Source organism: Mercenaria mercenaria, chromosome 11 (assembly GCF_021730395.1).
Source record: "Mercenaria mercenaria strain notata chromosome 11, MADL_Memer_1, whole genome shotgun sequence".
In the NCBI taxonomy this organism is placed as follows: Eukaryota; Metazoa; Mollusca; class Bivalvia; order Venerida; family Veneridae; genus Mercenaria; species Mercenaria mercenaria.
In genome coordinates, this window is record NC_069371.1 from 20,937,139 (window position 1) to 20,964,370 (window position 27,232).

Consider the following 27,232-nt stretch of genomic DNA (forward strand, 5'->3'; position numbering starts at 1 on the left):
TGTGTTATAATTCTCTACTACCATGCAAAATTTCGCGTTCTTAATAAAAGTATTGACATTATTATGGATCGATTCCAAAAATTCGCAGTTTCAATTATATTTTAAAACTTTTTACCACAAAAAATGCATTTTGCATCATGATACTTTTCTATACTTTTAGTATGTTGTTACATAGATCTTGTATAATGCTTTCACCAAAAATCAATTCTTTGCGAGTTTTTTCCCCTATTTTCATAAATGGCCTTTACTATATAGTTCTAATCATAAATTACTCTACCTTACATTTATGAAGACCGATTTTCAGAGGTTTACTGTTTAACGTTAGCGCTTCTGAGAGTAGCGATTTAGGTCCTGTTCAAAACGAAAGTTAAGTTTTGCAATATATTCCGTTCCGGTTTGTACAACATTAGTATTTCACAGAAATGGTACCTATTTATTTGCAAAGCTTACATTTTTACAATTGTTTTACCCAAACAAAGAAACGGCTACCGTGCAATGAATTTAGTTCAGAATGTATTTTTACTGATAGACTGGCAAAATGATTCTCATAAATTTGAATTAAAAAAAAAATTTTTATCAAATGGCAGACATGTTTTTTTTTATTAGATGTATACGTAAATATAAAATCGTCTGTGTTCTCCTTGGAGACAAGATTTATTCGCAGCAGAGGATAACACTGCAAAGAATTATAAAGATATGTTGTGCCTTGATAATTTGGCGAAAACCTTTAAAATATCTTTAAAATAAAACAAATCCCTGTGGTTACGTGTTTCAATTTTTGTGTTTTGAGAAATTCCCCAGACTTTGACCAGAGTACATAGTACGATTACATTGTCCGTGTCCGTTATAAAGGTCTATTTAAAATTAGGCAAACATACGACCAAATTCTGATCTGTGCCACTAGGACAGCTGTCGGCAGCGGTCCCCGAAATTTTGACAATGATGGTATTTATTGTCCACTGATAATATTTAGGTAGGATCGCTCATCTAAAGGCGTTTATGTATTATTTTAAGTTAAATATGTTTGTGTGAAATAACTTTAAGTATTCTTATAATAAATAGATAAGAATGCACGTAAACTAGCAAAAAACATAGTTCATAATTATTTTATTAAAGATCCCTTAAAAAGAATATTTAATATGCGCTAGAAGGAACCTTTTGGTAAGCTAAATCTTGTTATCACCGTATGACCACGCTTCTTTTGATGCTAAGAAACGTGTACTTTGTGTCTTAAGACTATTTCACATTAAACTAATGTTGTTTTAGAAGCTAACATGTATTTTAAATGTAGTTTTAAAGGTACAAATTGTAACTCTATGCTCGCCGATGTTTGGTTTTACTAAGATAACGCCGATTCACGCTCTGACACGAGATCACGCGAGATTACAGCCAGTTGCCATTCTGTGTATTTTATACTTCTCTGATCAGTGTTTAACAATATGTCACATTTTTACACAAGAGCACTTTCTTTGGAAATCATATACGCATTTAAACTTAAAGTCAAACGATTAATTAGCCAGTTGTATACCTTAATCTGCACATTATATGTAAATTACGAAATTAGTTTACAGACACAGGCCCAGATTTGTATGCTTATGTAAAATAAAACAAATTAACAATATAATAGGGTTATTATAACAGTAGCTTGATCTGGAATGCAGTATTCGGCTCAAGTGGATTTTGCCAGATTGGATCTCACGAGGCGCGCAAGCGCCGAGTGTGATCCGACCTTGCAAAATCCACGAGAGCCGAATACAAAGTCCCAGATCTGGCTACTGTTATAATGACCCTTTTATTATATACCTTTACCATTTTGATTCTTGTTTTGTTCTTGTGTTTATCGATATTAAATGGAACTTAGTAAAGTTTTTATGTGCGCTATTTATAGTAATGTGTCGGATCATGCATATTAATGAAAATAGTCCGGCAGCATGCAATACGGAAGGTACAATACGGAATTTAAAAGGTACAATACGGAATTTTTGTTTGTCTCTTCATATTTAATTGTGAAATACAAGCCGATTTTTACAGAATTTATATAGGTATATAATAAAATGTGATAATGTACTTACACCAAACAAATATCAAAATATATTCTAGAATTCATGATCGGCACTAATACCGCTTAATTAAAAAGAAAACCTTTAAGTTTCAAACAGAAAACAAGACTCAAGAAAATGTAACGTTTGTTTGCTTTTCATTTGAACGAGTTAGACTACACCATTCCTTCTGCTGCTTTTAATATTAGCAGTTTGACTCACTACGTTGTATCTGGTATAAAGACGGGATTGTGCTAAATGTTTATTGCCCGTTAGGTAAGGCAATATGACTAGATATCGAAATTTGGAAAATACAATTATTAAAGATTACTATAAAGTTTTTACACAGCAAAATATCGTTTTGCAATAGTGGAATGTTTCGTTTTACTGTTAGACCAAGGCAACACAATCTATTTAAAAATTAGGGATAATTCTAAAATACAAAAGTAGATCAAATTGTTTATAATAGCCTACGGACAAGACTGTAGAGAATTCGTCACAAATGTTTTAATGGTTTCAGTGGAGGAAGCACACTTTGTGTTAAAGTTAGTGACAGCAGTAGCATTCCAGTGTTTCAGATAGGACATATCACACGAACAATCAATTGGCCTTCCACTAAGGTACAGGTTTCTCAGTTTTGTTAAGTATGTAGCTGCTACAGGAACGTGGTCAAGATTGGTATTTTGTAAATAGAGCGTACCTAAGTTCAAGTTATGTTTAAAGGCAGTTGGTGATATATACACAATTGGATTATTGTTTAGGTGTAAATAGGTAAGCATAGATAATTGCGACAGGTCGGCTAACTCGATTGTTTTGATATTATTGTTATAAATGTACAGAATATTCAAGGATTTCAATCTGTTTAAAGCAGGCGGGATTCTCTCGAATAAATTGTTGTTGAGATATATTGTAGTTACTCTAGCGATAGATGGAAGCTTTGAAGATTCGATGTATTCAAGCTTATTACTACTTAGGGACAGAGTTGTCAATGATGGAAATAATGTAAAGACATCAGGAAACACATGCAGATTATTACCATCTAAATAAAGATTAGTTACGGTTGAAAGTTTTCCAGTGCATGGTTCAAAAATAGAAGACCTGTTTTCCTTTAGATGTGTATCATATCGAAAATTCAGACTTGTTAGATGATTGAGATGTCAGATAGCATAGGGAACCTTCTCCAGCTTAGAATAGTCTAACTGCAAGGTTGTTAATGTTGATTCAAAACCATGAAAAGCATTAATGTCTAAATGTGAGAAAGGTATGTAGCTTGCTACCAAGGTTTGCAAAACTCGGAAGATAATGAAGTTCTTGTGGCCACTCTGTAAAGGATCCCATATCTTAAGAAAGATAAATCAAGCTTCTACCAATATTTGACATCACTGACGAATCAATGGAATGTAAAGGGTTGCTATAAATATATAGATATTCAAGATTCACAAGTTTACCGATGGCTGAAGGTATAGTGGTTAGATTATTACTATTCAGTCGAAGATTGCTTGTAACATTCTCAATGCCATTAAATGCATTATTTTCAATTGTATTTATTTTATTGCTGTTCAGTTGCAAAATTATGTTCGAAGCATTGATAGAGCTGATATTTCTAAAGACATTATCATAAACCACTGTTAAAGCGTTAGAGTAAAAGTACAAATATAGAGTATCAACATGGTTGTTAGATTGCTTGATGAATGGAATGTCTTTCAAACTTTTGCTTTGACAGTAGACGTAGCTGTAACTGCTGGAACTACCCGAGCACGTGCAGGGCGATGGAGCTGGACAGTTGTCAACAAGTAAGAACGCCGAAGAATTGTTCAGAAGGGTCGTAGTTGCCATTATCAGTAACTGTAAACATAAAACAGCTGTCAGGTTAAGTATCTACCGTATGTTGAATGATAAGTTATCACGATATACATGTAGTACAAATAAATGTTAGATGATGAATTCTGTTACACATGTCAGCCGTACTTATTTTATACAAACACAAAGCATGATATTCTAAATAAAAAAGCAGTAATAAACGTAGCTGAAAATATTTCGAAAATTTTAACCCAATAAGTTAAACAGTGTCAAACTCAGTACCCGGAACTTCAGGAAGTCACGATTTCGAATTCCGTTGAGATTGAAAAATGACCATGGAACTAACAGTCTCCTACCAAGCAAGAAGTAATCATCGAGTCTATTTAACACAACTTGCAAAACCTTTTTGTACAATCGATATACAGTTTAAATTTAATTGTACCCGATATTTAGATTTTGCAAATGATTATGTGGAGTTGAATGTTTTGAATTTGGAAATCTGACATACGATTCAATTCCTACATGTACTGTTTCCGTCAGAGAAAAATCTTAGATTATTGGACAAGTCTTTTTTTTATTCTAACACGACCAGCAAATAACCTACATACATGTAGAGCAAAATCTATCTCTGATTATTCTGCAATAAACCACTCGCGTGCAATGACGTCATCCGATCAGGTGCAAAGCACGGTCGTAAAAAGTAGTTGTCATTTTTTCTAACATTGTTGATACTAGTAGGTCGTGTTAGAATCGAAGTAATAAGTTCCCAAGTGTGATTTATCGTAGAATAACGCGAGTTTTTCGTTCTTATGCGAAACAATATATCACTCAGGCCTACGGCCTTCGTGATATATTCTACGATAAACCACGTTTGGGAACTTATTATTTCTTAAATATACGGCCTATTATTCCTGGGCGAAAGAGTATGACGAATATCTAGAAAATGCTTTACAACAAAAAACATAACTAGCTGTGTTAATTTGGTGGTGTTTGATCAGGAATATTTGTGTTGTGCGATAATTATAATACTCCGACATGACCGAATTTAAAATACCCCTTCGATGTCTTATATTAATCAGCACATGCACATTTATAGCCAATACAAATGTACACAACTGCATAGATGAACACACTATAAAATATCACATTTGTAAAACAAGTTTACTAAGGAAATAGCTATGTGAAAAAGCCATAGAAAAATGAAAAATTAAGTTATGTCTTTGAAGTTGGAATGCAAAATATAAATATTTAGAAAGATTGCATAACTCCTTGACATAAATGTTCCAATTTTTAATAGTCGGCCATCTACAATTGTATGGTTTGAAATAGTTTCGTCTAATATCATAGTACCTAGACAAATTAGTAAGTGATGTTAATTTCTTCCTAAGGAATTCCATGATCATTAAATAACATGAACGTGCACTCAGCTGTAATATTGTTTGTCACGTGATTCAGGTGTAAACAGGTGTTTTTGGAGCTCTAGAAAATCCTTAAATTTGTGATTTAAAAGCTTTCCGAGGAATATTTTATCAAGTATGGACATGTTTAATTCGTTTAAGATACATATATTTAAAATGTGATGGATTATGCAGAAAATTGATGGAAAACAGAAAAATATCAGATAAAAGTAAAAAACGTAAGGTGAGCGACGGTTCAGCGAACAATGGCGGCGATAAAAAATCTGGACGATATACAAATACACCTGAAGAGGTTTGTGTAAGCAGTATACTAAAAGACACTAATTCAGTATTATTTGACAATGATAACAGCAGTACAGTTTTAAATCTTGAGAGTTTGTTTAATTCCGAAGTTGAGGGTACAGATGCCCAGTTGAATAGTTATAGTCAAGGCAGTTTGTTTGTCAACATGAGTTCCGACAATGCAGAGGTTCGGGCAGAGGCCAGTGATGCCAAAGAAAACAAATCACAGCCTGATTCACCATCAAATTCGGACTTGATGAAGTGTTTGATGAAGATTCACGAGAGGCTTGACATTGTGGATAAACGTTTAGGTACTCTTGAGTCACTTGAGAAAAAAATTGATAAATTTGAGCTTGAAATTGTTAAAATGTGGAACTATGTGCAAGATCAAACTGTTACATCGAATGAGAGAATATTAAAGGTGGAAGAGAAAACTGAAAGTATTGACTTTAACTTAGGTGTATCAATGTTTCGAATTGTTGAACTGGAAACTCAAAACAAAACTCTGACCAATGACCTACGTAACCAAAAATCTCAAAGCATGAGAAATAATCTTGTGTTTGGTAACATACCAGAGGAGGCCCAGCAGGGTAAATCAGAGGATACGGAAAAAGTGTTGCGTGACTTTTTAGTGGAAAAAATGAAATTCGCAAAGGAATTAGTATCTCAAATTCAATTTGAGAGAGTTCATAGAATGGGTGAAAAAGAGGATAGGAAAATTAGAAAATGGTAGCAAAATTTACATTATTCAAAGAAAAGGAAATGGTGAGAAAATCATAGAAAGTGCTTGAAAATACTAATTTTTATTTCCATGAACAGTATCCGAAAGAAATTATTGACAAGAGGCGGAAGCTAACAAAGGCCGCCAAGAGGCGAAGAAGGAGGGAAAGAGAGCTTGGGTGTCATATGACACTCTTTACATAGATGGACGTGCGCAAAAGGATGAATAGGGATACAGCGGGGGTGGTCTGAGCGTTCTATCTTGGAATGTAAATGGACTTACGGACAATAAGAAATGTAGCCAGGACTTTGTAGATATTATTATAGCAAATGATATCATATTTTTGTATGAAACATGGACATCTAAGTCAAGCAAAATAGAGATAGATGGCTATGTAACGCATAACTTTTATCGGAAATTTCAGCATCGTAACTCTAAGCGTGCTAGTGGTGGAACAGCTATTTATTACAAAGACTCTTTAAAAGATGGTATACAAATTGTCCGTAACCATAATGATACTGTTATACGGCTTAAGTTAGATAAGAATTTCTTTCGTGTTGAGAATGACATTTATCTGTGTGCAGTTTATCTGTGGTGCGAAGATTCGCCAGCTTACAATATATGTAATGTAGATCTATTTGATCTAATTCAAAACGATGTGTTTGATTTTGAAAGTTATGGGTCACTGTATATAATTGGAGACTGGAATAGTCGGGTAGGCCTAAGAAACGATTATATTTCTTGTGATATGTATAACGATGTCATAGATGTTGATGATTCCAGATATACCCCTATCTAGGGCCTCACTTGATAGACATTGCAATGCGTTTGGGATTAAACTATTAGATCTTTGTAAATCTACAAATTTGCGCATTGTGAATGGGCGTTTAGGCAATGACCATTGTAACGGTTCTTTTACCTATGCGTCTAGACAAGGGTCGTCAGTTATAGATTATCTGTTAACAAATGAATGTAATTTTATGAATATAAAGGAATTTACGGTACATGATTTTAACGAATGGAGTGATCATTGTCCGTTAACGTTCTCGTTATTTTGTAACGTTTTATGTCATGATAATTATACGGAAGAAAATGAGACTTATGTTAAGCACACGTGGTCACAAGATTTGAGAAATGATTTTCGGTCTGGCCTTATAGCGAAACAGACGGAATGAAATACGTTGACAAGAGATGTTGATTTAAATTATAGTACATGCATTGATAGTATTATCAACGGATTTACCTCTATTATACATGATGTTGCTGATCCTTTGTTTAGCAAAAAACATACAAGTCACAAAACTCGAAAATTTATTGATGTATCTATTTCTACAAATAAAGACTGGTTTGATTATGAATGCATACAAGCGAGACAAGTATATATTAATGCATTGAATAGCTACAATAGGAATAAAACAAATTATAATAGGGAGCAATTTTCTATTTTGAAAAATGAGTATAAACGGATTGTTAAGCAGAAGCGAAGAAAATACGAATTGAAAAATGTAGCCCGTATTGAAAATTTACGACATTCAAATCCGAAGGAGTTTTGGAAGTATTTTACCAGTAAAAGTAAATCTCAGCATAATATAAGTTTAGACACTTTTTTGAAATATTTTTCACAACTTGGAGATGACATATTTAAGGCAAAAAATGAAGAAGCAGAATGTTTTTCAACAAATTATGATTTCAATGATTTGAGTGGATCTGATGAGTTTCTAGATAGACCTATAACTGTAAATGAAATATTGGATTCTGTTAAGACATTAAAGAGGGGTAAATCACCCGGTATTGATTTGTTATTGAATGAATATTTCTTAGAATCTATTGATATTTTGTCGTCACATTTATGTGATATATTCAATTATATTCTAGATAGCGGACATTTTCCTGAAATGTGGACTGAAGGCGTAATTGTATCATTACATAAAAAGGGCAATAAAAGCGATGTCAATAATTATAGAGGAGTTACATTAGTTAGCTGCTTGTCGAAATTATTTACAACAATTTTAGATAAAAGGATAATGACATACTGTGAAAAAAATAATCTTATATCTGATGCACAGTTTGGTTTTAGAAAAGGTAAATCGACAGTTGACGCATTGTTTATTCTGTTAACTTTAGTTCAGAAGTATATCAATGAAAACAAACGCCTTTATTGTTTCTTTATTGATTTTAAAAAGTGCTTTGATAGTATATATGGAAATGCTCTTTGGTTAAAGTTGTATAAGAGTGGAATTAGAGGTAAAATGCTCCGCATTGTAAAAGATATGTATGAAAAAGTCAAGTCTTGTGTTAGATTGTGTAGTACCTACTCAGATTTCTTCGAATATGCAGTTGGCTTGAGACAAGGGGAGGTAATTTCACCCATATTATTTTCCCTCTTTGTAGAAGATCTTGAATTATTTCTTCAACAAAATATAAATTGTGGTCTCACTATAGATGATATTGTACTTATTTTACTTCTGTTTGCAGATGATATGGTTATTTTAGGTAATTCTCCTGAAGAATTGAATCAATCTTTAGATTTATTAAATAATTATTGTAAAAAATGGAGTTTGGAAGTAAATACCGATAAAACAAAAGTTGTGGTATTTAGAAAACGGGGTGGTTTATTGCCAAATGAGGAATTTTATTACAACGGTAGTAAACTTGAAATTTGGAATGATTTTAATTATTTGGGTACTATATTCAACTATACAGGTAGCTTTGTACTTAACCAAGAGCACCTTGTTGGAAAAGCATTAAAGGCCTTAAATTTATTACTCGTTAATTGTAATAAATGCCAGTTAAAACCTAAAATTTTGTGTCAGTTGTTTGATTCATTCGTTGGATCTCTTTTAAGTTACGCATCAGAAATATAGGGTTTTAGCAAATCAAAGGAAATTGAGAGAATACATTAAAAATTCTGTAAAAGGATATTAAAGGTTAAGACAACTACATGTACAAATGCTGTATATGGGGAACTTGCATCATATCCCCTTTATGTTATGAGATACGTTAAGATTATTAAATATTGGTTTAAATTAGTAAACACTGATAACATAATATTGCAGCATGTATATAGACTTGCATATAATGACTGTTTAGTTGGTAAGATTAACTGGTTGTCAAAGGTTAAAAAACTATTATCGGATTATGGTTTTACGTATGTTTGGGAATCACCCGATACTGTATGTGATAAGAAATTTGTTTCATATTTTAAACAACGTGTGATTGATTGCTTTGTCCAAGGCTGGTATGTTGGCAAGCAAAATAGTTCTGTTTTAGAACTATACAATAATGTTAAATGTGTTTTTGAGTATGAAAACTATTTGGACATCTTACCTAGTAATCTAAGAAGTTATTTAACCAGTCCTCTCACTCTCTGAGAATTCAAACAGGCCGGTATGGTATAATGAGAAGCGAGAGAAATCAGCGTTATTGTGTATATTGTGATAAGCATGACATTGAGGACGAATATCATTTCATTTTGATTTGCCCATGTTACTCTGATTTGAGAAAATTGTATATTAAGAAATATTACTATATTAGACCGAGCATGTTTAAATTCATTGAACTATTAAGAACCGATAAGAAAGCAATTTTATCAAACTTAGCAAAATATATTAAACACGGTATGACTTTGAGAACATCTGTTACTTATATATAGCAGCCCATCCTCTCAGACGTTTAGAGCAATATTATTATAATTATAATCTACACTTGTTGAAATGTGACTTTATTATATGTATTGTATTTGTAAATTTGTTTTATGATGATGTGCCTGTGGTACAAGTCAAATAAAATATCTGTTCTGTTCTGTTCTCTGTTCTGTAAAATTCATGATAATTAATGAAAAATGTTTTCTCGACATACTTACAATTTATTTTAGATTGCAACAATCAGCCTAAGTATCTAAATTTTGTGAAGTTTCGTCGAAATCTGTGCAGCAGTTTGACCTATAAAAGTCAGACAAGATCTTTCTATTTTTAGCTCTGGTAGCCATTTTTTGCAGCGAAGCGGAACGTGTCAGCGATTTGCACAACTGGGGTTGGTACTGATCACTCCTGTGAAGTTTCGTCGAAATCTAATCTGCAGTTTGACCAGTGAAAGCCGGACAAGATTTTTCTACTTTTAGCTCTGGTGGCCATTTTGTGCAGAGAAGCGGAACGTATCAGCGATATGCACGACTGCCTGGTACTGATCACTCCTGTGAACTTTTGTCGAAATCTGTCCAGCAGTTTACCTGTGAAAGTCGGACAAAATTTTTCTATTTTCAGCTCTGGTGGCCGTTTTGTGCAGCGAAGCGGAACGTGCCAGCGTTATGCACAACTGGGTTTAGTACTGATCACTCCTGTGAGGTTTCGTCGAAATCTGATAAGCAGTTTGACCTGTGAAAGCCAGACAAGCTTAATGCGGACGGACGGATGGGCAGACAGACTGCGAAGGCAAAAACAATGGGGTAGACATAAAAATATTGAAGTGCTAAATAAAAGTTGTTGTTGATTTTCATAGTACAACCCAAACGCTTAATTGAGGGAGATCGCTGGTCTTTGGACCGCGTGGTCGTGAATTCGATCCTCTGGCGAGGCGAAGGTTCTCCGTGACTATTTGATAAAAGGCAATGTCTGACATCATTTGTCCTCCGCCTCTGATTTATTAGTAGGTTTGGCATTTACTTGCGGAAAAAAGGTTTGTACTATACTAGTACAGAATCCAGGAACACTGGTTAGGTTAACTGCCCATTGTTACATAACTGCAATACTGTTGAAAAACGGTGCTAAAATAAAAAGAAAAAACGCTATTTCTAAGCATCATTATTAATGTTTGATTGTTCACCTCCAAATGTATCAAGATGTCTTTTATCCAAAAGTTTTCATTCAATTTTATTCTCATTTATGTTCTATCAAGATCTATAACGTCTATTGTTGGTTATTTCTGTTGAGCGAATATAAGATTTTACTAAGATGCCCTTTAGTTACTGTATGACCTTGATATGGATTCAACATAATCTGCGCATCGTGTGATGATCGAAAGCAGCATGTGAAATAATGAGTGAAGAAAACAAGACGTAGTACATAATCTTTGCATCATTGAAGCAAAACAATATGCAAGTTCAATGGTTTTTATGTTATTGAAAATACAGTGAAGACCCAAAAATACTCCTTTGGTAGGCATAACACTATAAAGACCAAAATGATTACAAATTTACTAAATCAGTCGTGAAGTTTTGATCAAACCAAAACTGTTGTAGCTGCATGGTAAAATATCGTCTGATATGTCAGTTTATTATCAAAGTTTTAGAAGTTTTAAGAAACTTTCTTTGGTTCGCGACCAGCTGTAACAATATTGACAATTTTCATCTTGAGGTACAAAGTTTATTTTTGGGTTAACATCATATTCAGCTGTATTTAAAGCAGTTAACATAACCAGTGTTCCTGGATTCCATACAAGTACTTACTTGTCCTCCGCAAGTAACTGCCAACTTCTCCACTCAAATCAGAGGTGGAGGTCCGATGATTTCAGACACAATGTCCTCAATCAAATCATGTAATATTAATTCACTGGTTGAAGATGCAGATGGGAATATCCGGCTCGAAGGTAGTTGTTTAGGCGGCTCTGTCGAGTCACATCGTAAACAGTTACCCGAGAGCCGAATATTCCCATCCGCACCTACAGCCTGTGATATAATCTTTTTCTTGCATGCTATATTAAACAAATAATATAAAAGTGAAATTAAAAAATGTCTTTCTCTTTAGCCCATTTTTCTTACAACAGCGTATTTAAGAATCATCGCCCGCACACAAGAAAGTCGTCATGACGTTTCAAAGACAAATAACAATGTTTAGTTCTGGTTTTGTTTTATCATTTGCAGTGTATCGTTTTGTACGTTTTTGTCACAAAATAACGCTTTTTGAATCGAGAAATATACTATAAGGAACAAAGAAGAAATACCAAAGTATCTGAGTTTTATCCCGTCCTAAAACCTGTAATATTAATTACTACATAAATCTTCTACATAAAATAAGATGAAGTTCTTTATACGTCATTTACAGGACGAGAGTAATCTTACATCCCGGGTTGTAAAATGGAGTTTTGCAGCACCAGTAAAATCACAAGAAACCTCAGCCTGGTATCGAAATCTCTGAGAACATATGCCTCGCCTAGGGATTAACCTTATGAACCATCAAACTCAATATCATAAGCGTTATTATAAAGGCTCTTGAAGAATAAATCGGCATTGAAAACTACACCAAAGCGTGTTTTGATGATAAGTGTTTGTTGGTTTGATCAGCATATGATGAGAAAGTCTTTATTTTAAGGCATTTTGTTTATCTTTACTTTCATTGATACGGTGGCTATATACTGAAGCTCATAGTTTTCTTGGCCAAGTATGAGTAACATAAAATGCTATGTTTTTGCATAATTTATATAGAAAGTTATGCCTTAAATAGGAGTTAGTAATTAAAGCAGTCTAAATATTGCCTTTTAAAACGGTTCAGTGTGTTGGTTTTCGTTTGGAACTCTGAAATAACGATTAATTTCATTTGCCAAGCTTGATATCTTTACTACAAAGAATTTCTGATCAAATTACATTTCAACATACTTTGTAGTCTTACATTAGACACTGGTTGAAAGTGCAAATGGAAATATCTGGGTCGATGGTAACTTTTTAGGCGGTAACGAGGCTCTGTCGAGTAAATGCAAATTGGTTACCCGAGAGCAAGATATTTCCATCCCTACCTTCAACTAGTGGTAGATTCCTTTTCTTGCATGCCTTATTTTTTAATTAGAAGAAATAAAGTAAACGAATGCACTTCTTTTAAGCACTTTTTATTATAGTAGCGTATAAATTTACACATTCATTCATAAACGACAGCACGTGAGTCATCTTATACCCCAGTGTGTAAGACGAGATTTTCCTGCAAACCGCGGGAAAATCCTATACTATCTGGCGTGTTAAAAAAATCTTAAGCAGAGCCTCGCATTTTATCATTTTATTCAACTCGTTTAATAAATTCAATATGAAAAGACACTCATGTAATATGCTCTATATATCTATATAATATTCCCTGTGATTGTGATATTTTACTTTCTATCGCTTTTTGTTAAATAGCTTTGTTTTGTACATCCCATAAAACAAACACATTTAACAAACACGGCCCCTTGGTACCAAAACCCTATAGCAGGTTATGTATGGATGTGTACTTTAAGAAAGTATACACCAGAATACATTCGACAAAATTAGATATTATGACAACTAAGATAAAACAAACAAATCAAGGAACACAGTGATGCATTGCCTTGGAAAGGTCTGTGGGGAGTTTAAACGGGTTAGTCATGACTTGTCTTTCTCAATATCAGTTTTACACTTTCTATATCATAGCTTGATAAATAATTCTATATAATTGCTTGATAAATAACACTGTCAAATGTTTTCAGAAACTGCGAGCAAGTAGCTTTAAGATTTAACATTATTATAAATTATAGAGAAACTTATGAAAGGCTGTTGCCTTATTGCGACAATCAAAACAAACTGCATGTTAGTGCCCTTTTGGTAGTATGAAACTAAATTTAAATACTTTACTCACAATTATGTTCTTTATTTTTGCCATGTTCCTTTAGCATGCAGCTCCCTGAAATTAAAGGAAAACAGCGATAATTCTATGACTGTCAATATCACATGGTCAACTAAACTAAAATTGCAGTGCGCGGATTGGTAACAGTATACATTGTATAAGAATAATAGTCTAACCTGTTTCATTTTTGCAGAATGTAAACGGCTATTGATATACGATGTTTTCGCGTTTTATGTATCTAATAATTGTTCACTGTTTACAGGTGCGAGTTTAAATTGTAAGCAAGCACTATCATTTATACTCTACTTAGGAACCTTCAATCAGAAATTGCTTTCAGTTTTCTGAATAAACAAAATGTATTTTGAAACAAAAATTATTTTTTAAGTAGTAATAGAAATAAGTACATTTTCCTTGTGGACCTTTTCGGTAAAATTCTGAATATTTTGGCACCGTCACAGATTGAGGATGTTTTTACGATTTGAGAAAGTTGTTTGTGGCCTTAAATTTATTTGAACAACTAGAAATGAGGTTATCATAAAATGACTTCATACAACGAATCTGGCGTTCGTTTATCTGATAAGATAAAGGCTTTCAAAGTTCCACTTATGAATGGAACTATGAAAAGCTCCCAATATGCCCGTATCATTTTGACAAGTTATGACGGATCCATCTATACCCAACTTCTACTTTGAAGGTGAAGATTCTCATGTAACACTAGAATGGAATTCATTATAATCAGTGCGAAAGTAGTTATACAAGTGTCTAATGAACAGCCAGTTGTGCTACGTTTACTATTTTGGTTTTTTTTAAAATGTTTAATTATATAATTATTATACTACAAGTGTCATGTATTCTACACCAGACAAATTATGATATTTCAAAATCTTATGAGCATTTCAGTATTGTTAATTTTTGGCAAATTTGAAAAGCTATCAGTTGTACCGATATTTCAAACTACCCGGTATGTGGAAATGAAAAAGCACCGAAGAAGTAGAAATCAGTATCATCTATTAGAACAAACGCACTTAGAATGTTGCTTTAATTCTTCATTCTAAAATCATCTGACAGTGTGATGAATCATTCACTCACTGTAATTTACAGATGTACCTTACAAATTGATTTACAAACATGTTTGTATTATAGGTCTCCTACGGTCTTTTAGGGTTTTAGGCAACATTTTTTATAAAACAAATGTGGTGAAGATGTACTCATCTTGAAATTCAAGCATATTTTCAAAACGTATAAGGAAACTGTTATTTCAAAATTTCAATATGGTTTTAGTGTACTGACGTCTTTTTCTGCTCACACCTATCAAGATTCTCAAAGGGATTGTGTCTCTATTCTATCTTTATGATTTTCACCTAGAGGTCAAATACCATTTTGCCGACCTGCGATAAGACAAGCCCATGCTACTTTATTCAGATCAAAAGTTGGTCTTATCATAAAACTGTGCATTTGAAAGAAAGAATATTTGAATAAATAGTTCAATACCGGAAAGTAACCAAAACATTGAACGAAACACACACACACGCGCGCACGCACGCACGCACGCACGCACTCGCTAGCTCGCTCGCTCACACGCACGCACGTACCCACCGACCCACCCACCCACACACATGAACTGTTTGACGATTTTGCATTCGCACACTTCGTTCATTTATTTCTCGATACAAATCTAATACTAGTAGCCTATAATGGCTTGAATCGTTATTACCTATTTTTGCTCATATATTTTAATATTTCAATGGGTTTATAATGGCATGCAGACAGAAAGTTCTTTTTTTTATATTAATATTGTAAAAGACATTTAATATTTTAGCATATTATTGACAATTGATTTAAAACAGATAATAGTTCTACATTTTATAATCATTGAAGTGTCATTAGCATACAATATCACAATTATCTGTTTCCGAAACTCAAACCTTTACCTATCAATAATTTATTCCAATCACCATTCACATGATTTTGGCAATGAACAGAACGAAATATAATTTAAACATAGCATGCACAAATATAATTATGACATATCAATCTGTTACCAAAAACATTACGTTGGTAATAAATTTCAGGATAGAAAAAAATAGCAATAACAAGTTTTTTTTCCTTCGTAACTACCCTGAACAAACAAACATAACTATGTACATTGTTTGTGTGGGAATGAGGGTTGTCACATATTTCAGCATGTTTCATGACCGACCCTAATCAAACCGGGTCTGCTATATTTTTGCTTGGATGTGTTCTGTAATTCCTAATATTTCTCTTACAGATATTTCTAAATATCTTCTATGTCCTTACTGACATTAGACACTTTTCTTTATCTTCACACTTACACAACTCAGTCCAAGTAAGATTACATATATATTTGTATCTGTATTTATTAACAAGTTGAACAGTTCAGCATTATACACCATGGGAGATTATCTGCCTCGAAGAGCGAACATAAAGTCTTCTAATTTCGTTGGGTGGTTCATACTACTGTCCTGATTATTAAAGCCCAAATAAGTCTTTGTAGTGACGGGAGCTCCTGTTGTTTCTAGCATGTCGTAGGCACAACTCCTGCTTCTTGATTTATAATCAGTCATATGGCGTTGAACCTTTATCGGATTACAAGCACACATGTAAAGTAATAGCTCCATGGTCTAGGACTTATCGTACTAGCACAAGTCACGCTTTTTCAAGCAGTTTTCGGGAAAATAGAACGTATTAGTTTTTCAGTGTTTGAATAATTTGGTGTCGGGGAACCGTGTCTAAAGCTTTACAATGGTGATATCAGTTACAAGGTGGGTGAAAGAAGGTCATTCAGTGTATCTAGAAGTTGTGTTTTACATTAGAATACGTAGTGAAAGTCGTGGTAAAATGCCTCTTTTGTGATAGTTAAGTAAGTGTTCAAATAATTTGTTTTACACAATATTGATGTAAGGGCAACGGCAACATGGAATACGCAAGATTAACATCATATTGTGAAACGTTTTCATTTGTTAAGTCACTAGGTAAAGCACGATGTTTGAAAGATGAGAACATATTTAAGAGACTAGCTGACACACGAAATTTTGAAATATTAGATTTGTAGTGAAATCAGACCCAATTGCCTTTGAATTGTTTATTTAAGGGTTTTTTTCTACACCAGATACTATAACTGAAATAGGTGGTGCCCCGTGTTTATATTATTTGTTTAGTGCTTGAGTAGAGTTATTTATTTTCCTTTTTAAGATGGGCCTAAATTGTTTTAATAGGAACCCTTTATATTTTCAGGGTTTATGTCCTTAATTTTATTGACAATATCCACACTTATTGCAGCACACATGGACTTTAGACAAAGGCCTGTATGCACCAACGTTTAAAGGGTAAAACCCAGTTGTTGACTTTAAAATGCTAAACTTTTCTTTTGCCCTGACATTGTCAAACATGCATAGACACCTAGGAAACTTTGCATAACCTGTAAGTATTTACGTTTTGGCGTAACACTATTTTAATGAGTACATGTTACTGGTTATTACGGTACCAGTTATACTTAATTGCTCTTCATATTTATTAAACAAACATCATGTATAGTTCTTTAGTATTGTTTTGTTCAGTTAGTAACGATGTAGCGAATCTTGCCAAACAGTTCAATCTGTCGATGAATATGTTTCTTTTATTCCCAAAAGAAGTGTCGAGCAATATGTATAGGGAAACTTTTTGTCAATGTCAATGAAATTCTGGCATTTTGATGCCGATTTAGGTGCGTGTCGTTACAGTTTATTTTTGTTGCGGGCCTTCTTTGCGATGCATTGCTCCTTGAAATCTACCTTTACGAGTATTTTTAAGGCGGTACCTTTCTGTATTCCGTGTTAATGTTTGTTTATGTTTGTAACTTCCTTATTATCATTATTGCATTCGTACTCATGTGTACATATGCTCAACCGCTGCCTTCATGTAAACATTATAGTGTTTTATTATATGAGTTTAAAAAATGAAATGAACTGATTTGAACAAAAGATTTTAAATACAAAATAGATATGGAAACAGAGCTGTTTGAAAACATATATGTTCTCAAATTTCATAACTGTCACAAGAAATATCAACAAATCAGGTATAAAACAAAATACTTATTAAGCAATATACAATATAACAACTGATAGAAATCGCATCCTAAGATTGTTTTCATTGTAGTTTACTCGCGGAAAATTGACTTCTTCATTCGAACTGAAGCAAAATGTCTGAGACACAACAGATGTTTATAACTGATATATTTCTTTACCAGTAGAAATAAACAAACTGACATTTCTAAGGTTCTGATATCGTTTCTATAGTGAAACTTTATACTACATGTTTTGAAAACAAATAAGACGTCAAAATGTTTCAGTAAATACTTTTTCAATAACAAGAGCACTGACAATAATGTCTGAGTACACGGATCAGACTTATAGTCCCATAAACATGTGAAAAGAACCATTTATCATTGAAATTAGTACTTAAGTTATCAGTAAATATTTTACATGGCAATTACTCACAAAAAACGTTGCCTTTTGTTACCTGATTCAAAACTAAGTCTTAATCATCTAACTCTTAATATCAGAAAATTAATTGACCTTTAGACTCATATTTTAATTAAATCGCGAAGAAACATACTGGCTTCAACAATTTGTATCAACGGAAAATTACATTCAATCAACGAATCTATCAAAATATCGAGCCTCATCTAAAGTAATTGCACAGCAAAGTCTGTAGTCATGTTGAAGACTTTAACCATCGTTGTATTAGAATTGCCAAAAAGACTTCTTCAGCAGGTTATTGTTATCATAAACTTTCTAAAGACTTTTGCGACAAGGTATATTTCACTGCCTGATATTTATAGCGATGTATTTTACAAAGATCGGTACAATTCTCTGGCTTAGCAATTTCTGACCATTATTTATTAAAACTATCGAGGTTTGTTTCGCTAGAGGGTATGACCCTATTGTTATGGGACACATTACATATTTGATAGTTGGTCACTACGCTTTTCACTAAATTGTGAAGTGAATGGGATAGATGGGGAACTCAGTAGCAAGTAGATCTCTGGGGTAAAACTGGTAATATCATATTTGGCCCCTGTCCTGCTTCGCTACACCCCGAATAGAGTTTCCTTTGCAGCTTCGACTTTCGCAAGGTGATCGAGTTCATAGTTTATTAGTTTATTCGAGTCTCTTCCATTTACATTTACATAAATATACATATAAAAACCAGTAAAACTACATGTAAATGGCCGTTCATATAAATGAATTATAAGAGATTATACAAATATCATATCACATTTTAACTATACAACAATAGCACTGGCAGAGTATCTTAATACGTTGCAACGTCAAGCAACCCCCAATGACACCCGACCACACAGACCAGCGACTATCGATGAAAGCGCACAGCAACTGTTTTTGCTATGCCCTTCCATCAACAGAAGCATAACCCCATGGCAACACACCTCAAAACCCCGTCCCACGTTGCAACACTATAAGATCAGTGATCTTACATTATTAAAAGTCAGGCAAGCTGTGTTAATCCTACCATTGGTTTCATGGTTAAAAACTGCCATAAAAAGGTACAGTACATTAAAACACTGAGTTGAAAAAAAAAAAGACGAAGACTATTGCCATATTAAGAAACGTCTTAAGACTTTTATCATTTTAGACCAGGCCTAAAATGAACTGATTAGCACAGCCTGCATGCACTCTTATAAAACAAATAATTAAGTAAGACAGTATTGCATTACTAATATCTACTAAATTATGTAAAATCTATACCATTATTTTAAAAGAAAAACTATGTTATTTACACACGTTTGAGATTTATGGGGAGCAGAATATCCTTTTTGCAGTTCATCTTGTATAATGTGTGATTATTTTTTTTGTACTAAATATGTTTGTTATTATACATGAACTTCTACTGTTTATACAAATAAACACTTAAAACACATATCTAAATTGTGGCTCATTTACACATAAAAAAAATTCGTCTCTGTAAAATTGAAAAGCAGGTTTTGGCACTAATTCTTATCAACGATTTATTTGTAAAAAGTGCAACAAGTTTTTCTTCATAATGTAGGGCTTGAAAACCTGGAACTACTTCATTCGCTTTTTCAAACATAATCAATCTTAAGTCTTCATATAGTGAACATTCTAGAATAACATGTCTCTCATCTTCTAAAATCTGACAAAATGGGCACATATGTTTACGGTTCCATGTGTTATAATTTATATATTTTTACACGAGTATATCTGTATTTTACAACGTGTTTCTGTAATAACTGTTACGTTGTAACGAGTTCACCTAGCGGAGAGTAATTTTATTCACACTGTTTTGTAATATAGGAACATGGTAGGAGTAAAAGCCTGAGGATTGATACCAGTGAACTATCCTCTATGCATGACTCTTTGGCTGTGTTTTGGATGCTCCGTACTTCCAGGAAATCTACCCTTCTGTATTCCGTCTTAATGTTTGTGTCGGTTTGTAACTTCCATATTATCATTATTGCATTCGTGCTCGTATGTACATATGCTCAAGGGCTGCCTACCTGTAAACATTAAAGTGCTGCTCGTGCGTTTCCTGTTGTTTATCGTATCAGTTTGAAAAATAAAATGACTGATTGTCACAAATGATTTTAAAAACAAGAAGAAATGTCTTTAAAAAGACAAACGGCGTAGAGGTAATAATGTTTGGCGCATGAAATATTCAGAATTAAACAGAATGTACAGACAGAAAATATTTGGATATGCATATACGAACATATTATTCATTTACATATATTCCAACTAAGCAGCAAATTTAAATGATCAAGAGGTATCCTTTCAGTGATAGAAGGTCAAAATGATTTGTCGTCCTGGGCTGATTCTGGAATAATTTCTAGTTGGGTCAGTTTCCCCTATAAGTAACCCACTAGCACAATATGTCGTAGTCTAAATAATGATCGAGACCTCGGGTAGACCGATTTCACATTTTGATATTTTACGTTGTCTACCTAGATAAAGGCGGAGGCGGTTATCGACAAGTCAAAAAAATATAACGATGTTCAACTCTCGAGTACCATTATTTGGACTAAATATGTCGACCAGCGTACAATTAGTTGGACTGGAAAAGGCTTAAGCAGTTGACATGAAAATAAAACCCTAGCTTTTAAATCACTAATGACCCCCATAACTCTAATTATTTTAGTAAGTTCTTAGTTTAAAAGAAAATTAAAGCAAAATATCAAACATTTGCTGGGATACCTGCAATAAATGTTGATATCTTTTTTATTTGGGTAATGTAATAGGTACTTACATAATATATGATTGAATAGTGATTTTTAAATTTAATTTGCACATTGTTATTGTTTGCATAGTCATTATTTTCATGAAATTAAAAAAAAAAAATTCAGCTGACCTACAGGCCTCCATTGGTGTTGTTATTGTTTTTCTCTGCACTTGCCAGAGCGAGGCTCCAGTGGAGAAAGACCCTGGTGTCAAATTATGTAGGTAAAAACTCAGTTTCAGAAATAAATATCAGAATTGTTAAATTTTCTGCTTTATTTTCACGAAGAGCATGAATTTACCGTGTGTGCGTAACCGCGTACTGTCCGACACCGGGTACACTGACTCTACAGTTACAACCAGCCACCACTCATTCATCCCTGGGCGAGGTACGCAACGGGAGAAGAAGTTTACTTTCGATTTCTCTAGCGGTGATAAATTACTAAAACTTTAAATTAGATAAAATCATTTTAGTTTCGGGTAACAAAACTACTAAATATGTTCCATGTAATATGTGTCTTCTGATAATCAATGTCATTTAAGACTTAATAAAGGGTTTATCTTCTCAGCGCGCACCTGTTCCGTGTCCCGATTACCTCAGAATCTAGGTCAAAATCCATGTTATTCAGCTAACGCCGAAAAACGATATGAGATCAGAGCTGTTTGAAAATATATAAGTTCTCAAGTGCCATAACTGACACGTGATTTATCTACAAACCAGTTATGAAACAAAATACATATTATTCAATATACAGTATAACATTATAACAAATTATCAAAATCGCATCCTAACATATTTTTCATTGCAGTTTTCTCGCAAAAAAATGGACTTCTTCTTTCGAATTGGAGCAAAATGCCCGAGAGATAACAGGTGTTTATTACTAATATATTTCTTTACCAGTGGAAATAAACAAACTTTTCTATAATGAAACTTTAAACTACCTATTTTGGAACAAATTATACATAAGGCTTTATGATAAGGCGTAAAATGATGTAGTAAATACTTTTTTTAATAACAGGAACATTGACAATAATGTTTGAGTAAACGATCAGCCTTATAGTCTCATAAACATGTGAAATTAACCATTTATCATTGAAATTAGTTAATAAGTCATCAGTAAATTTTTTTCATTGTTATTTTAATGGCAATTACTCCCAAAATATCGTTGCCTTTTGTTACCGGATTCAAAACTAAGTCTATATCATCTAACTCTTAATATCAGAAAATTAATTGACCTTTAGACTCATATCTCATTTTAATTAAATCGCGAAGAAACATACTGGCTTCAACAATTCTAATTAATCGCAAGTAAAATTCATTCAACGAATCTATCTAAACTTTCGAATTTATACCTTTTTCTATCTCCCACTTTCTTCATGACTAAGATATAGATGACAATAATGGACCAACCTAAGCATGCAACGTTTATAAAACTGATTAGAGTAGTCTTTGAACACATCTACATTTTATCTTATGGATACTGAATGAAAGACGTAACATTATTATTCCATATGATAAATGATAAAACAGAAAAAGCGGAAACTCCACAGGTCGCTCAACACGGCAAAAACAAAAATGTTGCAGGCTCGGTTTGATTGAGCTTGTTCATGGACGGTAGTGGACGTCCACGCCGTCTAGCCCCGGGTTAAGCAGAACTCAACATTTACACATGCTAAAAGTACAAAAAAAAAACAATTTGGAGACACCCGCAAAGGCGTTCATACGGCGGTGCACATGGAACCTTCTAGCGTGTAATTCCATGAAAAGCGGCGTATGGTCTCCAGATAAAATAACTGGTTTGCCATAAACGAGAAAACCAACTGGAATTTAGAAAGTGGATCTGAGGTTATGGAGCCTGCATATCACAGGAACTGCCAAAGACAAAACTAAAAAGCAGGCACCATATCCAAGGGGTGATTATAAAATACCCAAAGCTATAAAAGTGAGAGTATTGGAACCACCCAGGTCGAAATGGTTTAGAAACTAAACAGTACCAATAACACGACATAAAAGTCGTGCTGAACGATCTGAGAAGATCTAAATATAACAGCCCTGATTAAATGTACGGGGCGACTTTTTAAGGCCGCAGTTGTGTTATTTTGATGCGAACGCCTGCTGAAAAACGATTTGTCGTATCTCCACTTTTTTTCAAAATTGACATATTGGTGCAGTTGGAATGCCGTATGTCCTGACACATCCCTAACTTACCTAGGTGGTCTAGTTTTCACGTATTGAAAATATCAAAATGTCGTGTCTCTATATTTTAACCACCTTTTCCAGAACAGTATGTCTTATCTCAATCAGCCAATCAAGTAACAGAATGTTGTCACAATCAGCCAATCAAGTTACATAATGTTGTCACGTGATAAAAATTGCTATATCTGAAGTGTCGTATGCACAAAACTTGAGTTCTGCATTAAATAATAAAATGTCGTAAGTCTTAATCATACGGAACACTCTCTATGAGAAAATGTCGTACCTATAAGCAATTAAATCATAATTTTGTCTGAACAACAAACGCTAAAGATAATTTTAAAGGGCAGACGCTGCCTATAATATACTCAAAGTATAGCTGCTTTGGAGCTTTCAAAAAAATATATCATAACAAAAAAGATTTGGCAAGTTGAAACTTTAACTTCGACTTTCTCGAAATGTGAAATGTGGTAGTTACGACAAATCGTTTTTCAGCAAGCGAGGTGATTGTCTGGTATTTATGAAACAGTATTTTTTTGTTCTGCGTATTGTCGTCAGGAGTGAACTTTGAAGTTCTATGTATTTAAAACAAAACAACTAGAAAAACAATATTTACCTTGGCAATCGTAATTGGATACACGTACATCTTGATATAATTTCTGCAATAATATAAAGACCAGTAAATGCACAATGGATGCAATGTCATTACTTCTAGATCAACACCCATGCGTTAACAGCAAGGCAGTCAGACAGACAGCTATATCCCCGGCCGCTGTTATGGAAAGTGAAAATGGTGATGGTATTGAGTGGGAGCATTGGTGTTGTTAATTATATTTTATAGTCCATGTATGTTGACATAAATGAATTTGAAAATTCTTCAAGGGGTTTAGGAGATACAGAGCGGACACAAAATGGAAAGCTCGAACCATTGACCTCTAGCTGTGACCTTGACCTTAAACCAAGATGGCTGACTCTTGAGTTCTGCATATCGTCTTGATGAGGTGATCATTTGACCTAAGTATTATGAAAATCCTTCAAGGGGTTTAGGAGATACAGAGTTCAAACCTTTGACATTAAGTTGTGACATCGACCTTGAGCAGACATGGCTGAATCATAAGTTTTGCACATTATCTTGATGAGGTAATCATTTGACCCTAGTATCATGAAAATTCTTCAAGGGGTTTAGGAGATACAGAGCGGACACAAAATAGAAGGCTCAAAATTTTTATCTAAAGTTGTGACCTTGACCTTGAGCAGACATGGCTGAGTTATAAATTATGCACATCTCTTGATAAGGTGGTGATTTGACCCAAATTTCAAGACAATCCTTCAAGGGGTTTAAGAGATACAGAGCGGACACAAAATGGAAGGCTCAAACCTTTGACCTTGAGTTGTGACCTTAACCTTGAGTCGACATGGCTGACTTATATGTTCTGCACGTCCTCTTGATGTGGTTATTATTTGACCCAAATTTCATGAAAACCCTTCAAGAGGTTTAGGATATACAGAGCGGATACAAAATGTTACAGACAGACGGAAGAACGGACGGAGACCATTTCTATAACCACCCACCATTCGTGGCGGGGGATTCATAAAGGGAAAATTAAATTTTGAAGTTATATATCCTTGTAACTAACGGATAGGTCTGCGTAAATCACTTTAAAAGTCCTATCTCAACCTTTATGATACATGGACAACAAAAAATCTCTTAAAGCGACATTCAATACCAGCGGCAGATGTCGATATTCCCATTCCCATTTCCTTAAACATCCTACTTGACAATGATGGCTGCGCGTAGGATTTCAGTGTTACCAGGCCACGAGGGCGTAGTTATAACTTGTATTTAACATGCAGCAAATGACATGTTTTATTACGTACTCATTTACAAACTCCGTCAAGTTACAATGGAAACTGAAACGTCAATATGTTTCAATATTGATGTTAAAATTTCATATCGGGTAAATTACGTCATTTGTGACGTCCGTTTCATGCAAGTCATCGCGTATAAATTTGTTTTATTGGTTTGTTGTTTTTAACGTTGCACCGACACATTTTTAAAGGTCATATGGTGACTTTCCAGCTTTGATGGTGGAGGAAGACCTCAGGCGCCCCCGTGCATTATTTCACCACGAGCGGGCACCTGGATAGAACCACCTACCTTCCGTAAGTCAGCTGGATAGGTTCCTCACATGAAGAATTTAACGCCCCGAGTAAAGCTTGAACCCACAAGTGAGTGGCAAGTGATTTGAAGTCAACGACTTTAACCACTCGGACACAGGGACCCCTCGTCGCGTTTAAAAGTTCTTTGACGAGGATATTGTAAATTTTACAGAAATTTATATCATTTACATAGTGTAGTGTCTGTATGAAATAAAAATATTACTATATTTGCATCAAGAAATATGCACTTGTTCTTCCGCGGAATGATATTGTGCTCTTAAAGTCGAGCAGTATTTACGTTGCAGATCTCGTGCATATTCCTCGATACAGGTCTAATAAGCTATAAATATTCTGCGCACTTACTCACATAGACTATTTCTGAATATCAAGTTAAAACTTGGTATCTTGAATTCAACAGAGCGCTTTACTTCGAAATAATAGAAATTCGACATATTTCGATTTTTATGGTCGTTCAGCACAACATTTTTATGTTGTGTTCGTTGAACTGTTTAGTTTTTCAGCTCGAGCATTTCGGCTTTGATGGTTCTGTGTGCATCGCCATATTAACACATCTGCGGATGTCTCTAATTTGTTTTGGTACTTGTAACATGTGTAAATGTTGAGTTCTGCTCAATTCAGGACCAGAGGGCGTGGATGGTAGCATGCATTTCCACTACCGTCAATGAACAGGCTCAATTTAACCGAGCCTGCCACATATTCATCTTTGTCGTGTTGGGCGACCTGTGATCCGCCACTAAACAAAATCATCAAACACGGAAAAATTACTGTGATCATGACATTGTTAAATCCTTAGCTAGGATAATTGCCTTCTGTTTGATAGGGATCTTCAGACAAATCATGTATGGCTTTACCTGCAGATGATTTGTGTATGGTTTTATTACAGATAATTCGTATATAGCTTTATCTGCAAATAATTCGTGTATGGTTTTTTCTGCAGATAATTATTTGTGTATGGCTTTATCTGCAGATGCTTTGTGTATAGCTTTAGCAGCAGATAATTTCTGTGTGGTTCTATGTTCATATAATTCGTGTATGGCTCTATCTGCAGATGATTCATGTATGGCTTTATCTGCAGATAATTTCTGTATGCTCTAGCTGCAGATAATTCATGTATGGCTTTATCTGCAAATAATTTATGTATGGCTTTATCTGCAGATAATTTCTGTACGATTTTATCTGCAGATAACTTGTGTATGACTCTATCTGCAGATGATTTATGTATGGCTCTATCTGCAGATAATTCGTGTATGGTTCTGTCTGCAGATAATTGTGTATGGCTCTATCTGCAGTTAATCCTTGTATGGCTTTATCTGCAGATAATTTGTGTATGGCTTTATCTACATATAATTTGTGTATGGCTTTATCTGCAGATGCTTTGTGTATGGCTCTATCTGCAGATTATTTGTGTATGGCTCTATATATAGATAATTCATGTATGGCTTAGCTGCAGATGTTTTGTTTATGACTTTATCTGCATATGTTTTGTGTATGACTTTATCTGCAGATAATTTCTGTACGAGTCTATCTGCAGATAACTAATGTATGTTTTGTCTGCAGATCATTTGTGTATGGCTCTATCTGCAGATAATTCGTGTAAGGCTCTATCTTATCTGCAGAATTTGTGTATGACTTCGTTTCGGTTGGTTTAATACTATTATTTCAATAATGTATGTATATAAAGATTCCAGTCAACTAAAATTGTCTCTTTTAAGTGGCCTAGACTATGAATAATAACGCTAATTTAATAAAAGTGGTCTTTTTGAGCAGAAGATATTTCCATTTAAA

General features: G+C 34.0%; 1 protein-coding gene across 1 annotated transcript; it reads right to left on the minus strand.

Moving 5' to 3' along the window:
- Positions 1 to 576: 576 nt before the first annotated feature.
- Positions 577 to 14,330, minus strand: LOC128546715 (decorin-like). The gene is made up of 4 exons (XM_053517981.1): positions 14,227 to 14,330; positions 13,835 to 13,879; positions 3,393 to 3,884; positions 577 to 3,196 (listed from the first exon to the last, which is right to left on the minus strand). The coding sequence occupies exons 2-4, from the start codon at positions 13,856 to 13,858 to the stop codon at positions 2,510 to 2,512; spliced, it is 1,203 nt and encodes a 400-aa protein (XP_053373956.1). The 5' UTR covers positions 13,859 to 13,879; positions 14,227 to 14,330; the 3' UTR covers positions 577 to 2,509.
- Positions 14,331 to 27,232: the final 12,902 nt, after the last annotated feature.

What these genes read in the sequence shown, in the direction of transcription:
- LOC128546715 (XM_053517981.1), bottom strand. Translation starts at nt 13,858, where the DNA reads ATGGCAAAAATAAAGAACATAATT. An exon ending in CAAAAATAAAGAACATAATT is followed by an intron (nt 3,885 to 13,834) that starts GTGAGTAAAGTA and finishes TTATGTTTACAG; the next exon opens with TTACTGATAATGGCAACTAC. An exon ending in ATATTGGTAGAAGCTTGATT is followed by an intron (nt 3,197 to 3,392) that starts TATCTTTCTTAA and finishes TATGCTATCTGA; the next exon opens with CATCTCAATCATCTAACAAG.